At 38.1% G+C, this 16,851-nt stretch overlaps 1 protein-coding gene and 1 long non-coding RNA gene across 8 annotated transcripts in view; one reads left to right on the top strand and one right to left on the bottom strand.

Annotated features, from left to right (window-relative positions):
* Positions 1-5,880: 5,880 nt before the first annotated feature.
* LOC117602266 (uncharacterized) lies at positions 5,881-6,660 on the bottom strand. Its single transcript, XR_004580920.2, has 3 exons — positions 6,540-6,660; positions 6,254-6,419; positions 5,881-6,020 (listed from the first exon to the last, which is right to left on the bottom strand). It is a non-coding gene; the product is annotated as an uncharacterized LOC117602266 (long non-coding RNA).
* Positions 6,660-16,851, top strand: part of LOC117602260 (pseudouridylate synthase RPUSD2) — an 89,583-nt gene continuing 79,391 nt past the window's right edge. The window contains exons 1-6 of one of the 7 annotated variants that reach the window (XM_034320036.2): positions 6,964-7,211; positions 7,280-8,203; positions 8,268-8,472; positions 8,552-8,815; positions 8,886-9,147; positions 10,469-10,608. In XM_034320036.2, the coding sequence (XP_034175927.1) occupies positions 7,293-8,203; positions 8,268-8,472; positions 8,552-8,815; positions 8,886-9,146 (1,641 nt within the window). In that variant the 5' untranslated portion in view covers positions 6,964-7,211; positions 7,280-7,292 and the 3' untranslated portion in view covers position 9,147; positions 10,469-10,608. The other 6 variants (XM_076691756.1, XM_034320040.2, XM_034320042.2 and 3 more) reach the window with 6 other exon arrangements.

The following is a 16,851-nucleotide window of genomic DNA, read 5'->3' as shown; positions in this document are numbered from 1 at the left end:
ACTTTCACACTCTAATAAAATCATACCTTTTTGCTGAAATCGACTGACAAATAATAGTGAACATTATGCTAAAGTAATACATTTCATTTTCGTATTCTATTGAATTATCTAATGTAAAAATTTTTCAATTTATTCTTGATAAGTATTTTGTAATGTTATAGTAAGTTAAGGTTGTTAATAAACGATACAAATCCCACATCCTAACCACACACACACATGTGGAACTTCTATCGTGGTTCACTATTGGTTCACTACTTTTGTCAATCGCCAAAATGTACACTTAAAACTAAACCTTGTCCACCGCCCTCCACCCACGCGAGTACATCTAAGTACCCGAATGAGCTTTGGGCATAAAAATGAACAAGGCCAAAGGTATTTTCACCTACCAGTTTTCTTCATGTGTGCTGAAATGCCTAAGCTAAAACGTATGATTAGCAAAAACTAAAGAAGATATTCTCACTTTATTAAAAGTAAGAATATCGGCGAAATTTCACGGCTCCGATTTAGTATATGGGCTGGCCCCCCCAGGGGGTTTTATTTTTAATAAAAGTGACTCGACTTTGCAAATATAAAGCTTGAAGAGCAAATGGAGAAAAGCAAAATTGAGCAACTATGACATAAAACATGGTGCACTACTAATATCAGTTGGCAACGGAGGTTCTTAGGCCCCCTGGACTTGCGCCCGACGCTACATACCACCCACCCCGCCTGGACGTCGTAACGCCAGGACAGGATGCACCCCTTCGCTAAGAGCGCTACCCGCCCGTCCAACACGTTGCATCCAACGTGTCAGATTGACGGACGCCCATAGTATAGACAAAAGGACTACAGTTTAGAATATGGTAACATATTTTCATATGTTCCGTATTCTAAAGCTGCGCCTGCAAAGGCCTAGTAATGCATGGGTTTATCTCCCATGAGATGGTGTTTCACGGTCTTATGCCGCGGAATCCTTGTAACTAATTTGATTAAATAAATAAAATATTGGATTGAGTTTAAGAACCAAAAGGATTCCCACCAAATACTAGTCAGTGCATTGTCATATTTACTCTCGAGTGGGAATTTTTCGCAACACTAATTAAAATGGAAAATCCTGATCTAAAAGCATGACTAGTACATAAACATCTAACGAGCTAAAATTTCACTATACTGATGAATGATGAGTGTTTAGGGTCGAGAACCGTGAACGTGACAGGATGAATTTGAAGTACGAACGAAGAGCTTTCTACAATGCTTGAAGAGCAAATACTGAAAAGCAAAATAGAGCAACTATGACGCAAAAATGGTGCACTTCTAATATCGGCTGGCAACGGAGGTTTTCGGGCCCCCTGGACTTACGCCCGACGCTACATACCACCCACCCCGCCTAGGAAAGGATGCACCCCTTCGCTAAGAGCGCTACCCGCCCGTCCAACACGTTGCATCCAACGTGTCAGATTGACGGACGCCCATAGTATAGGCAAAAGGACTGCAGTTTATTAAATGGAACATATGGATGTGCGCCACATTCTAAACTGCGCCTTGAAAGGCCTAGTAATGCATGGTTTTATCTCCCATGAGATGGTGTTCACGGTCTTATGCCGCGGAATCCTTGTAACTAATTTGATTAATTAAATAAAACATTGAGTTCAAAAACCAAAAGGATTCCCACCGAATACTAGTAAGTGCATCGTCATAGTTACTCTCGCGCTGGAAATTTTTCGCAACACTAATTAAAATAGAAAATCCTGATCTAGCAACATGACTAAAGGGGAGCTTTAAATTATGCTTGAAGAGCAAATACTGAAAAGCAAAATTGAGCAAATATGACCCAACATTCGTCCACTGCTAATATCAGCTGGCAACGGAGGTTCTTAGGCCCCCTGGACTAGCGCCCGACGCTACATACCACCCACCCCGCCTGTTTAAGGCTCTAGGCCCAGGCAGGGTGCACCCCTTCGCTAAGAGCGCTACCCACCCATCGAACACGTTGCATCCAACGAGTCCGAGTGGTGGACGCCCATAGTATAGGCAAAAGGACTTTAAGACAGCTTAGCGTATGGGATGCAACATACTTAAATGTTCCGTACTCTATGGCTGTGCCTGCAAAGGCCTAGTAATGCATGGTTTTATCTCCCATGAGGTGGTGTTCACGGTCTTATGCCGCGGAATCCTTGTAACTAATTTTATCAAATAAAAACCAAAAGGATTCCCACCGAATACCAGTCAGTGTATAGTCATATTTACTCTCGCGCCGGAAATTTTTCGCAACACTACTTAAACTTGAAAATTCTAACAGGGTAATATTTACCCTCGCGTTGAAAATTTTTCGCAACACTACTTAAACTTGAAAATTCTAACGGGGTAACATTTACTCTCTCGTTTAAAATTTTTCGCAACACTACTTAAACATGAAAATCGTAACGGGGTAATATTTACTCTCGCGTTGAAAATTTTTCGCAACACTACTTTAACTTGAAAATCCTAACGGGGTAATATTTCACTACACAAGGGTATGCGGGTGGATAAATGATTATGTGATAGAGTTCGTGAGGCTGAAGTGCGAATGATGAGTGTTTAGGGTCGAGAACCGTGAACGTGACAGAATGAATTTGAAGTACGAACGAAGAGCTTTCTACAATGCTTGAAGAGCAAATACTGAAAAGCAAAATAGAGCAACTATGACGCAAAAATGGCACACTTCTAATATCGGCTGGCAACGGAGGTTTTCGGGCCCCCTGGACTTACGCCCGACGCTACATACCACCCACCCCGCCTAGAACAGGGTGCACCCCTTCGCTAAGAGCGCTACCCGCCCGTCCAACACGTTGCATCCAACGTGTCAGATTGACGGACGCCCATAGTATAGGCAAAAGGACTGCAGTTTATTAAATGGAACCTATGGATGGGCGCCACATCCTAAACTGCACCTTGAAAGGCCTAGTAATGCATGGGTATATCTCCCAGAGATGGTGTTCACGGTCTTATGCCGCGGAATCCTTGTAACTAATTTAATTAATTAAATAAGACATTGAGCTTAAAAACCAAAAGGATTCCCACCGAATACTAGTAAGTGCATTGTCATAGTTACTCTCACGCTGGAAATTTTTCGCAACACTAATTAAAATAGAAAATCCTGATCTAGCAACATGACTAAAGGGGAGCTTTAAATTATGCTTCAAGAGCAAATACTGAAAACCAAAATTGAGCAAATATGACTCAACATTCGTCCACTGCTAATATCAGCTGGCAACGGAGGTTCTTAGGCCCCCTGGACTTACGCCCGACGCTACATACCACCCACCCCGCCTGTTTAAGGCTCTAGGCCCAGGCAGGGTGCACCCCTTCGCTAAGAGCGCTACCCACCCATCGAACACGTTGCATCCAACGTGTCCGAGTGGTGGACGCCCATAGTATAGGCAAAAGGACTTTAAGACAGCTTAGCGTATGGGATGCAACATACTTAAATGTTCCGTACTCTATGGCTGTGCCTGCAAAGGCCTAGTAATGCATGGTTTTATCTCCCATGAGGTGGTGTTCACGGTCTTATGCCGCGGAATCCTTGTAACTAATTTTATCAAATAAAAACCAAAAGGATTCCCACCGAATACTAGTCAGTGTATAGTCATATTTGCTCTCGCGCCGTAAATTTTTCGCAACACTACTTAAACTTGAAAATTCTAACAGGGTAATATTTACCCTCGCGTTGAAAATTTTTCGCAACACTACTTAAACTTGAAAATTCTAACGGGGTAATATTTACTCTCTCGTTTAAAATTTTTCGCAACACTACTTAAACATGAAAATCCTAACGGGGTAATATTTATTCTCGCGTTGAAAATTTTTCGCAACACTACTATAACTTGAAAATCCTGACGGGGTAATATTTCACTACACAAGGGTATGCGGGTGGATAAATGATTATGTGATAGAGTTCGTGAGGCTGAAGTATGAATGATGAGTGTTTAGGTTCGAGAACTGTGAACGTGACAGAATGAATTTCAAGTACGAAAGGGGAACTTTATACAATGCTTGAAAAGCAAATACTGACCCCCCTGGGGGGCCAGCCCATATACTAAACTGATGCCAATTTCACGAGTAAAATCGGAAAAACGTTTCAATTTCAAGAGCGATTTCGTTATCAAAGTAAGTAGTTATAATAATTAATAGTATTCATGCTTATTACTTTGATATTGAAATCCGCTCATCGCGAAATAAATTCTTGTACATATAAAAAAGAAAGTGTATTGTGAAGTCGGAGGGTCATCCGACTTCTCTACATTTTTAAACTCGAAATCTATGTATGTAAATATGTACAAGAAAACCCTATCCTGAGCTAAGGCATAAAATACACAAAAAAGCAATTTGCACGATTATCATTGTATAAAATGATACAGTGACATTCGTGGGTCACTATGCTCGCTCAAAAAATAAAAATTACAACCAATTCCCGTGTCGCTACGGACCATTCGTCCTACGACATGATGGGAACCGGAGGAACTTTAAAGCATGCGACTCACCGATCGTTGACTTGCACCACTGCACTCGCCACGCATCTTATTGTTAGATTGACCCATAGCTCGTCTGTTGGCTCGTCAAAGAAACGGTATCCCCACTGGCCAAATCACTCATCTGAAAGCATAAAAATCACGATTCTTGAACGATATATATTTTCTCTCAATTTGTTGTAGTTAATATGCTAATACATACTATAATTTAAAAATATGCATGCAAAACTATATAGGAATAACTACATCATAAAATACGGTAAAACACATGCAAATAAACACATCCTAAAACACATGAAGATCAAAACCATAGAACACCATAAAATATTTGCAAAATTGTAGCAAAACACATAAGGTACCACTCCATAAAGCCTACTAATAAATTCGTATAAATATACTAAAACACATAGGGTACTACTCCATAAAACCCACTAATAAATCCGTATAAATATGCCAAAACACATAGGGTACCACTCCATAAAACCTACTAATAAATCCGTAAATATATGCCAATGCACAAAGGAAACCACACCATAAAACACAATAAAGCACATGCAGGTACATGGGGTACCACACCACACAGCACACTAATGCACTTGTATAAAAATGTCAGAACACATGGGTGACCACACCATAAGACGCACTAATATATCCGTATAAATATTCCAAAACACATGGGAAACACTATAGGAAACACTATAGGCACACATAGAAACACTTGTGGTAACACACTGATAAATCCATGCACGAATATGCATAGTGTCAACCCGTACCGGTATATGTTTGGCAGCTCCATCCGTATCCTTCGGCGGTCGCGATAAGACTGACTAGATTTGACCTCCCTCCAGGTCGCCGTTGTACCGGCGCGCGACGTGCCCAGTCAAGCATGACGTTCCGCTTCACTGGTTCCGCGGCTGCTTACATTTAACTATTACTATCTGATATTTGTTAATATTTGTTTAATTATTATTTTATATTTTACAATTATTTATTAATCAAATTATTGTTATATCTATTTAAATTGTTTATTTCTTTAATTTTCGCGTGGGTATATTGCAAAATTTTGTTGGTTATTCTATTCAAATTTATTTAATTATTATTTATAACTTTACAATTGTTTGTTAATTAAATTATTGTTATATCTATTGAAATTTATTATTTTTATAACTTTAATACACGGATATCCAGTAAATTTGTTTGAATTATTTAATTTTTATACAATATTAAGAAGTGATTATTGTGTTTTAATATAAATTTGAATTTTATCAAATATTTATTGAACGTTATACAATAATAACAGTTACAAGTACTCTTCGATTCTTTAATTAATTTATTACTTTTCTAAAATGATTTATTTTCCAAAGGAATTGAAGTTAAATTTGTTAACGACTAACCTTCGAAGAGGACTGTTGCACTCCACCATGCACCATGCTTCGACTTCTTCAACGATGAATCTGATTGGTCTAAATAGGAGGACGCCATAATGGAACGACCAATCACAGGCATTGGTAGAAACTTCGAATTACTTTGACACTTTAACATTAAAAGAACAGAAAGATTCGTTGAAAATTATCAACGCCATATTGAAATAAGGTCAAGATTACTTTTTTCACTTTAAAGCACCGAAATAAGAAAAAAGGTAGAAAAATACATAAGATATTAAATGGTATTAAATAAATTATGACCATAAAACCAGAATAAATGAGAAATATGTTATTTTAATTCGTATCTGTATCGACAAAATAGGGTATAAATTTTCAGTTTACGCATTTCTGAAGGCAATATGGAAATGATGTCAGAAGTCATGTTTCCGGTCTTCTCTTCAACTTTGTCTTCTGTTTCTTCTATTTTTTATACCTAATACACCATTTAATCACATACACGAACTGCGAATGATGCGCTCTCGAGCGTACTAAACGAATGAACTGCGCCCTACAGAAAAAACGAGAAACTAAATTTGTGGTCTGTTTTACCTTTTTGACGTCTTTCGCGAGTGAAAAATCAACAAAATCATAGTTCTCACTATTTTTCTAAATGTAAACTTGTACTTACACCATCCCCTAAGTGCTTGTTTTGCTCTATCTAACCCAAAGAATGGCGCTCTGGTCTCTATTTGGACATACAGTTCGCAAAAATGTTTTCAGTCCGATCCGCCATTTTCTTGACCCTGGATAGAAACCACTTTCAATATTTTATAACTTTTTGATGATTTGGATAAAATAAGGACCAGAGTACCATTCTTTAGGGCCTCCTGAACACGTCCCTCCAATTTCTTTGCAATCTGTTCAACTGGAATGAAGAAAGGTGTGTTCTCAAACGAGAATCGAATTGAAATTGATCGACCAATCACGTTTATGTGTGTTTCGAATTTCTTTTGGCAGTTTTACCTGACGTACCGTATAAAATTAATTAAAATAGTATTTGTGATTATTTAAATAATTATTGGCTTGTAATATTGTTTTACTTTACATATTAAGCGTATTTGAACTTGTAGTGCGAATCTCGATTAATATTCATATCGGATTCGATAAAAAGGCGGGTAATTGCCTTCTGTTGTTTTGTTCCATTGCCCTGTGTAGCTGCCAGTTTTTAGTATTAAATCGTTAAACTTAGAATATTGCTCATTTACAAATTTGTTAAAAGTTTTCATTCAAAATTTCTGTGTATATAAGTTATTCTGTGAGCCAGTTTTTTCTATAAATTTGTAAAAGAGATTTGTCATTGGTAGGTAAGGCTGTAGAAAGTTGTAATATCTAATGGAATTTATTTTAGAGAACTTATTTGCTTTCCAGGTTATTCACACCAATGGAGGTATACACTTTTGACAAGAGTCTCCAAGAAAGGCTGGTTGAATTAACTGAAATCTTGTCTAGTAGAGGTGAAATAGTGCCTGCATCACAAATTCAGGCAGAATGGTCCTATCACATAGAACTTGTAATAGAACCTGTTGGTTGGCAAGCATTGTGGAAGATACCACGCTTAGTCTGTGAAGATTTTCAAATTCATTACCCTACCATAGTAGTTGTAGTAGTTGAGCAAGTTGATTTTAATGCTTTAAATGCATTGGTGAAAATCACTGCTGTTCAAGATGAGATTCATTTACCTGAAAAATATGATGTGCCACTTGTAGAACTTTATCCAACTCATAATCAAGAAAATACTGCTCTAGATATGGTGGGCACTGCAAGTTGTATTGATCAATTAAGATTTTTTTATAATTATTTGTGGATGCCATGGGACATAGATGACGATGATAACACTGATTGGGTATCTGTACATTTGGAAACAAGGATCAGATTATTTTTTGACATGAAGAGAGGAGTTGTTAGTAAGGAAACCAGTGATGTTATCAGAAGTTTGGTGAGAGAAGGACGAGAGATTCAACAGAGAATATCAAGATTAGAGGATACTATTTCTGAAGAAGAGGAAGGATCTCATATAGACATAGTAGATGGAGGAACAGCATGTCAACTCATGAAACTTCATTTTCGGTTACAACAAATTAAAAGAGAAATGGAAGTTCTTGAAAATCCTGCTATGAGAGAAATCCTTGTAAAAAATCGAGTTTCATCATTAACTGCTGATAAAATAGAAAAGCAGGAGAGTAAAGAAAAGTGTATGGAAGGACATTTTGTATGGCTTGGAGGTACTCTGGAAGAAATGAAGCAAACTATAGATAAGGTTCAAGCTTCTTTACCTTCAAAACTGTTTTTCAAGTAAGTAAGTAAATAAATATTATAAATATCAGTAATTGTTTAATATGTAATATTTTCTGTTAAGAATCTCTGGGTCATTGCAAGAGACTTTACATACATGTGAAGCAGGAGATATCATTGTACTTGGAGATGGAAGTCATCAAGTAAAAGGTGCTGGTAATTTAGAGGAAGGTGGTACCATTAAAGGAATTCATAACTTAGAACAGACTATTCTTTCTGTGAAAGATACTGAAATTGTACCATCAGTACTTGATTTTTCTGGAAGTGAAGTAAGACATTGCACTTAATCAACTTTTCCGAATATTTATTTACAGAATTTTAAGTGTCATGTGAAATACGTATTTTTAGGTTTTGTTAGAAAATATTACAGTAGATGTAGATGACCTTAGAGCAGCTGTGATAGTTAGAGCTGGAACTACAAAGATTGTTAATTGTAAAATATGTGCTTTAAATCAGAGCGTGGTGAAGTTAGGAGTTGTGGTTTTACCTAATGCTAAACTCATAATAGAAAACTCGTTGTTTGATGGTCTTGGGACAGGTTTAGTTATTTATAGCAATGGGGAAGTGCTTATGAGTAACTGCAATTTTAAAAATTGCGCAGAGGGTATACAGGTATTTACTTTATAATTATACAATTATAAAACAATATGTGTTTATATAACATGTTCATGTCATTTTTCAGCTTTATGACAATGCAAAATTAGTAGCAACGAAGTGTTTATTGGGATATTTTAAAGAGTATGCTATTCGTTTTGAAACCCGAAAATATTTAAGTAACTTGGAAAGCAAATGTGGCGGCTTGGAATTGTTGGATAATATATCCGAAGTTGCCTTACACGACTGTAAATTCGAAGGAAATGGCAAAGGAGACGTCACGCTAAAACCTGGCAAAGTATTTGCTTTGACAGCAAAACAAGACGAACCTGAGAAAATGGAGTCTTAAAGTAATTAATTTAAATTGCAGATGTTATGAATCTTTTACTTTTGTTATAAAAGTGCATGTAATTTATGGTGCTTCCATAGAAATATAAGAATTTTGTATTTTTTTATTCGAACATTGACAATTTGCTAGAAAATGAGCGGGAACTTTTATAACATTAGTTATGTATGTTATTGACAGATCGCAGTACTATTCAGAATTTACAATCAAATACATATTTTATTATTCGTTCAATGAGAGACCATACCCGTTGTGCGCACCTCAGGAAGGTACTCTACACTTACTTTTAACTTGGTGGTGATATACACGGTGGACAAAAATATATAAATAGAAAAAGCAAGTGATTCCCTCGAAGAGTTACTGAATACAAGATCACTAGGTATGCTGTGCAGTACCATGGCGCGCTTGCGCAGATGCAGCATGCTTGAGCCAATCAGAATTGAGAAGCGCAGAACGAACGGAAATCCGGTATACTAGAGGTATGGACTCTCGTTGAACAAATATATTCTGTGCGTATTTTGTTTGATTTTGTTATAAACATATTTTGAATGCGATTACGGTGTTTTATTCAACGATCAATACAACTTTGGACGGATATTACAGTAAGTTTTCAACTGTATTACTTTCATTTATCAGTTTGAAATACTTCGTTGTAAATATTTTCAACATGTGCCTTAACCTAACACATCCTACAGACACCATTTTTTGAATCTTCTTATCGATAATGTTATTATATGGTATTCTATTAAATTTGATCATATATTTCGATTTATAACTTCAATTATAATGGTGCTCGGTGGAAAGTGTTTCGTTTGGAAGTATTTCGAAACGCGTGCCGGACAATCTAACCAACAAATGCGTTGGCGACACAAAGTCAATGTACATATGCGTAACAACGCCTGTATACGAAACGCGTGTACGTTTTCTATATATATGTACCTAAATAGCCAGAGATAATATGTACCGCACGTGCACGGTACATTAGACTGACGTAAATGATAATTTGATCCATACTATACTCATAGTCGTATTCGTTTAAGAACGTTGCTGTTCATATCTATAAATGAAGCCATAAGTATCTGGCCATGTGGTCGCATCACGTGTGCGCGGATGAATGAAATAGCGTGATTTAAAGACTCATACTTTCGATGATGAATGAGAATATCTCGCGAGTAATACAGTTTATCAATTCCCTTGCTGCAGCCGGATCATTCACCTTTTAGATAAAGTTATTTTAAGGAAACATAATGGTTAAGATGAATAGAATTAGTTACATTTGAAATATAATACATCAATAAAGACTGTATCTTATTATATTGTTACAGAATGTTCTGGTTGAAATTGTCATTCCCAACCATCACTTGATCCGACAAACTTTCATCATGGTGGAGACGATTTCTGTAAGACAGACCGACCGACAAACACAATTCGGCAATGAGCGTAAATTGGAGCCGTCAGATTGCATCTTCGTGTTTAAGGAGTCGTATTCGGACTACGAGGAACCATCATCAGATGGGGAGGTAAGTGAAATGTATTATTTACAAATTATTTTGTGTTTGTTATTGCATGTGTGTATCAGATGTATTGTTGAATATTACCACGTGACCGGTCATGTGACCAAGCGCGCGGGATATTTAAATTTTTCGCGGGAAATGTCATGAAATGATAGAGTCTCGATAAAGAATACGATCGATAACTTCTGGATCACGTAGGTATTTATTTCACGGTACATCTGTAGACTCGTAAAAGCGTAGGTCGTAAAAGATTTACGCGACAACTTCTTAGTAATACACGAGTCACAATAAGCTGGCGCACCGTATCGAAAAATATGGGACTGTAAACCATATTTTGCGTTATACAAGACGACTTCTTGGGTGCATGCTTATTTTTTTTATCGTAAATAGTAAAATAGAAATACGTTCCTTTATTATTGAATAGCAGTGTTTGCTCGAGAAATAGTATATATTTCAATTTCTTTATGACAAAGCATTATCGACTCGATTCCGTTTTTGAAAACGAAATTACCCCGTCTAATTATTCAATAATATTTTTGAGTACGCGTCAGAGTTGAAAATTCAAACAATAGACCTAGGGTAAACAGAGTTTTGTTTTTATATTGAAAAACGTTATAAACTCCTCGAAAGAAGAAACGAGAAATTAAAAAACAAAAATGTTTCTCTATTGTTACGGTTGAAATGTTTGTGCGAGCACAATGAGATATCCACAATGAATTCCGAATCGTGGCATTTTACTTGATAAAAAGTAACGCTCATAATAATCACAGCCCTTTAGAAAACGATTCCCACGAAACAACCTCGTTTACTTTCACTATGCAACTGTTCGCTGTGATTAAAAATTACAAAATAGCATAGGCGAGAGAGAAAGAGAAAGGTTTACGATGGCACACGTGAACCTTGCAAATCTTTTTGTCGAGTTTTGCTGCACGATACAACAGCACTCCTTCCGGGTCACCATTGGATTTCTGTTTCATCTTCTTGCTTTCTATATACTCGACTTTCAATGATTTCATAGATTTATGCCTGTTGACTATTATAAAAGGAGATTCGTTTAAGTCATGGTTTAACTTAAATTTCCTTACTATTTTCCACTGATTTTCCTTTTCGTTATTTTACTCTTCGAAGAATAACACCACAGATAAAGATTCCAATTACACCCATTAAGAATCTGTTTTGAATTCTGGGTGAAATGATTTCCAAGAGAAAGGATTAAGTGCTGAACCCGTGACGCAATGTTAACGAGCCTCTATATCGTTGATTTACACTCCTTCCTCGATATAAAATGATCTGCTGCTCTCTCTTGCAATGGTGTTCACGAAAATAAACAGATAAAAGAATCCCATAACGTGTTCGTCGATGCCTTTTGATCAAGTTATTTGCAACCTCTGATATCTTTCCATTTTTAATTTTCAAATATTATTCCTAAGTTTAATGGTTCACTTTTTGGTATTTCTCACGTTTTACTTTCTCGATGTTCCGCTGTCTTATTCCTGAGCCTGGTTTTTATAAACTGATCATCTTTCTTCTCTTCGTTTACACGCATTAATTATTTTTTCCTCTGTCGAGTAACTCTTCCTTCCCTCGTTTCTTCAATTATTTATTGCCTCCGTTTCGGTCCCTCTAATTCATCCAGCCGCTTTCCCTTTCGTCTGCTCTTTCATTCAGCTCCGCCCATTCATAGCGGGGTTAGTGACGCGTGGGTCGCGCGGGACCCTTGGGGATTAATAGAAGGAAATTTCGTGTCAGGCGAACGAGAGATTTTTTAAATCAGATTACCGATCCCAATTTCTCAAGAAAATTGCTTTGATTAAAATACGCTTTGAAAAATAGAGAGAGAGAAAAAACGTGCCCTTAATTACCTTCCAATTTTCGGTATAGAATAAATTAGTCGGTGGTCGGTGTGAAATTAAACGTTTCGTCTGGCTGACAGGATTTTTATTACCTTCCGTCTCGGACACGCTTTATTGCTTGCTTTGTCATGAAAATTGCGTGTTTCCGTGCTCGCCACCACTATTCAAGAACATAATAAACTTTTCTGCCGCCCCTTTTCGTTTTCAAATCCTCCGACTCACGTTCCACCGGCTTTTACCCATTTTTCCCGGCTCGCACCCTTTTTATCTTCCTACACGAACCTAGTCGGGGGATACACGTCTTCATTCGAACGCGTTTCTTTCCACCCCTACCTGTGAACAGGTTATCCCTGCCATCATCACGTACGCAGTTCGCTCTTCTTCCGGTACACACTTTATCTTCCCGTTAACAGCGATGAGCGAAGCTCTTATTGTCGCGCTTTCATTTATCATATTTATTTGTCAGCAGACGTCACGTAAATAAGGGACATATTTCCTTTGGAAAATCATTCCAAAATTTTCTTCATCGTTAAATTAGAATGTTTGGAAAAATTTGATCGTCAAAATACCCGATCGATATCTCATAAATTTCTCTACTTTTTGTTTGGCGGAGTTAGCCAAATACGCGAGTCGGATGTTCGAACAGAAACGAAGCTGTCGATATTTCCGGTCGAAGATTATTTTCGAGTACGTTCAGTATCGTATGAAAGGCGGTCGCTAGGAGGGCAGTCGGGATATTTTCTAAACTGACCGATTAAAATGAAATGGTCGTCACGCGGCGGGTCTCGTGCCAGAATTCCTAATGGATAAATATCCTGGCCCGGGACGTCTCTCCTCTTACTTTACGAGCTAAAACGTATCGTTTATTCCCCGGAATAGCGGCCCATTAATTCGGACACCTTTGCAGCGCATTTGTTGCGCGAGAATCCTCGCCTCGTTCGAGACGCCACTACTTCGACTAAATATATAATTCTGCTACTGTTTTGGCCCCGAGACTTCCGTCGCAAAGCCCTCGTTGTCACTTAACGTTTTGTCAGACTTTAAACGCGACTCGTTTTTTTTCGCCTTTTAACGCTTCCGATTGTCTTGTTCGAATTACTTCATTTTCTTTAAGATTATTATTTAGAATCGCGCGAGTTCGATTTTCCCGGATAGCCTTTCGTCGAATGTCCATTTTTGGCAAGAACGTTTAACGCGTTGAACGCGTGAAAGCCTTTGGTACGTGTAGCGACACGATAGCAGAGCGTGAACCATACCAGCACCGACGTGACCCGCATCAGGATAATTCACGATATTCACAGTCGAGCAATTTTCGGCGCAGCGAGCCGAGGCAATTTAATTTTAAAAGCAACACGCTCCATAATATATTATCGAAGCGACGGCTCGGGGGTTGCGATACGGTCGTTGTTACCGAACGATAATGAGCCACCAGTCCATCACAAGGAAACGTTTTAATTGTTGCGGTTTCGCCTGATTTATGCATCTTTCCTCCTCTCCCACGTTATTTCGCGTAAATGATCTTTAAATAATCAATTTACGATATACACGATGTAATCGATATATTATAAATAAATTGGCAAATCGTGTTTCCTTAAAGTCGACAGTTCTAAAAATATAATTTTTCACTTTCCTCAATTTTATAGTTTTACATAAAAAAAAAAAAAAAAAAATTTTCTTGACGAACAGTCGTCCTTGTTAAGACAGTCAAGGTTGTTTCTCGGGAATACCGTGTTTAAAAATACATTTTCAAAGATGACAGAGTGTCTTCTGAGCGATTTAAAAAATATTCGTGGGTTCGATTCGTCTGTTACGTTACCATTATCATCGTGCCGATAAATCATCGGTGGTTTGCTTGCGTTGGCAACCGGTTCATCCTGCAAAACTTTCGTGACACTCTTTTTCGAATCGTATTCCAAGAGTATTGCCAAAAGATAAATCAATAGCGGCGATGATGCGAGCAGAGGAAGGGAAGAAAAGCCTAGACAGCTCCAGCTGCAGTTTATTTCGAGCTTTAGCTTCGCGGATGCATAGACACAGAAGCACATTTTGCTGGTTAGAACGAGAGCAACATAAGAGACACCGATGCACACGTGTTAAGAACAGAGGAAATAGATTATTTATTGGCCTGTAAAATTCGCCTAGCATCGCGAATTTTCCTTGTTGTAACGACACCGGCCCCGATAATAAATATTACAAACAATTTTATTGCGAAAATCAGTCTGGCTTTCTAAACAATAGATTGTTCATTGCAAAGCTATCGTCATTTAATGAGGCCATTTTCAGACAATTTGTAGAACTAGAAATTAAACATTATCCGAGGGAATCGTCTTCCTAATTTATAGAATTTATTTAATTTTCAATACCAATTTTCTTCACACGAATTTCTTTGTTTTTCGATATTGATTCTAGGATAAAATAACGTGCAGTGTTTCAGAGATATTTAGAAATTTAGAAATTTAAGCTCTGTATTATAGCTGATCGAGTCTATCATTATTGAAACGAGAATATGCGCGGAAGAAGTTCAATGAAAGTCGAGAACAAAAGTTCGAATCTCTAGGAAGTTCTTCTCTTTTTTTTCTTTACGTTGCTTAGAAAACTGATTACCATTCTAAATTGACTCTAAAACGACTGCATTTTTATGCCGGAAAAATTGATTGATCCTATATGGAAACTACATCCCATCTACAAAATGTATCCTGTTCAGCGCACGGTTTAATATAAGGGACGCGAACGCGTCCGGTTTTATCGGTTTCGCGTATCGGTCTCACAATTAAAGGTCTGATTTATTGTGAGTTTTCTCGGCATGAATAATTCACGCGTTAAATTATTCATAAGCGGTGCGCGTCGCGTGCCGTGTAAAAGGTAACTAACTCAAAAATAGGAACGTTACGGACAGAGACGAAGGGTGGCAGGAACAGGGTACCGGCCGAAGGGTGTAAAAGCGGCGAGTAATTAAACTTAATTACCAGCCAGAAGTAGTTCTTGCGAAATAAAACTGCCATCCTCGCCGCGTTCGATCTGCTTCCGATCCCGGTGTAGAGAAATTTGAAAAATAATATTTCTTCCGACGTTTTGTTCGGCACGATCGTTAAGAAAAATGACCGCTCGTCGGGTGAAAAATTGCTGCTAAGAGAATTATTAACTCGGCAATTATCAAAGTTGCCTGATCGAACCGTCGACGAACAGATTTTCCTTTACCTCGCTTCGAATATTCTGATTTTTTTAACAAATCTAACCGCGTCATTCTCGGTCTCTGGGTTAAAGAGCATGCAAGTCAAGGCTCATTTTCTTCGCTTTGTTCCGCTCAACTATTTCTGTACGGACAGCTTTCGGCTGCGACGGTAGCTTCGTTCGCACGCATAGATTTTGCCGTTTCTACGAGCCCGTCGAGGGTACTTGCCCGCCCAGGGGACACCAGAACGGATTAAGCTCTATTTACACGTAGCCACGCAGAAGCTGTAAGGTATCGGGAAATACGGTGTGATCGGTTTATCGAACGGCTGGCCACGGTGTAAATAGTCGCCTTTGATCTTTGGGTGCTTTGAGGGTGCGGCGAAAAATGTAAATTTTCTGGCTGTCGGCGAAAGACCAATTACGTATAAATTACCAGTTTCAACAGATCATTGTATTCTAAAAAAAAAAAGAAAATATTTCTCAAATTTTCCAATTTCTATTTACTGGTATCGATTCGATCCCAAGTAAAATCGATATTTTCTTCAATTTATTCTTAGAATAATAGATCTTTGGATTATTTTCTTCGTCACGATTCCATTATTAGCGCTGGCTTGAAAAGTTGAAACAACGGGTGAGCGCATTTCACTCGGTCACAGTCTGCGAGATAATCGGATTACCGAATTACAGAGGAGAGCTTGAGATCTGGATATTGCGTTTCGAGGTCGAGTAATATTCTGGTGCGCCATTAATACCAACCGAGGAACAGCCGCGATATGTAAATGGTGGAACTAAACCCCTTCGACTCGGCTTCAAACTCCTGCTACAAGTATCGCGCTCCACTGCTACGATACACCCGCAACTTTTCCCTAATTACAAGTTATTTTTACAATCTAAATAAACTTTTGTCTATCAAACGAACTTTCGAGTAGTACGATTGTTCGTAATCGAGTGCCAGAATGAAAACAAAAAAGTGCCACCAATATCAGTGACCGAGATCGGTCAAACGCGAACGTTTGCAACACTCGCGAGCCTCTCATTGACCGCGGTTGGTTTTCAATTTCAAGGATCGTTTCGAAATCTCGCTACACTGGCACGTATTTGAACCATCGTACTTTCCTGCACCGCCGGCGGAGATTCGATTCGCGAATCGCCATACGTCGTAGCCGA

This window comes from Osmia lignaria, chromosome 13 (genome assembly GCF_051020975.1).
Source record: "Osmia lignaria lignaria isolate PbOS001 chromosome 13, iyOsmLign1, whole genome shotgun sequence".
NCBI lineage: Eukaryota > Metazoa > Arthropoda > Insecta > Hymenoptera > Megachilidae > Osmia > Osmia lignaria.
This window is presented reverse-complemented; position numbering and strand designations above follow the sequence as displayed.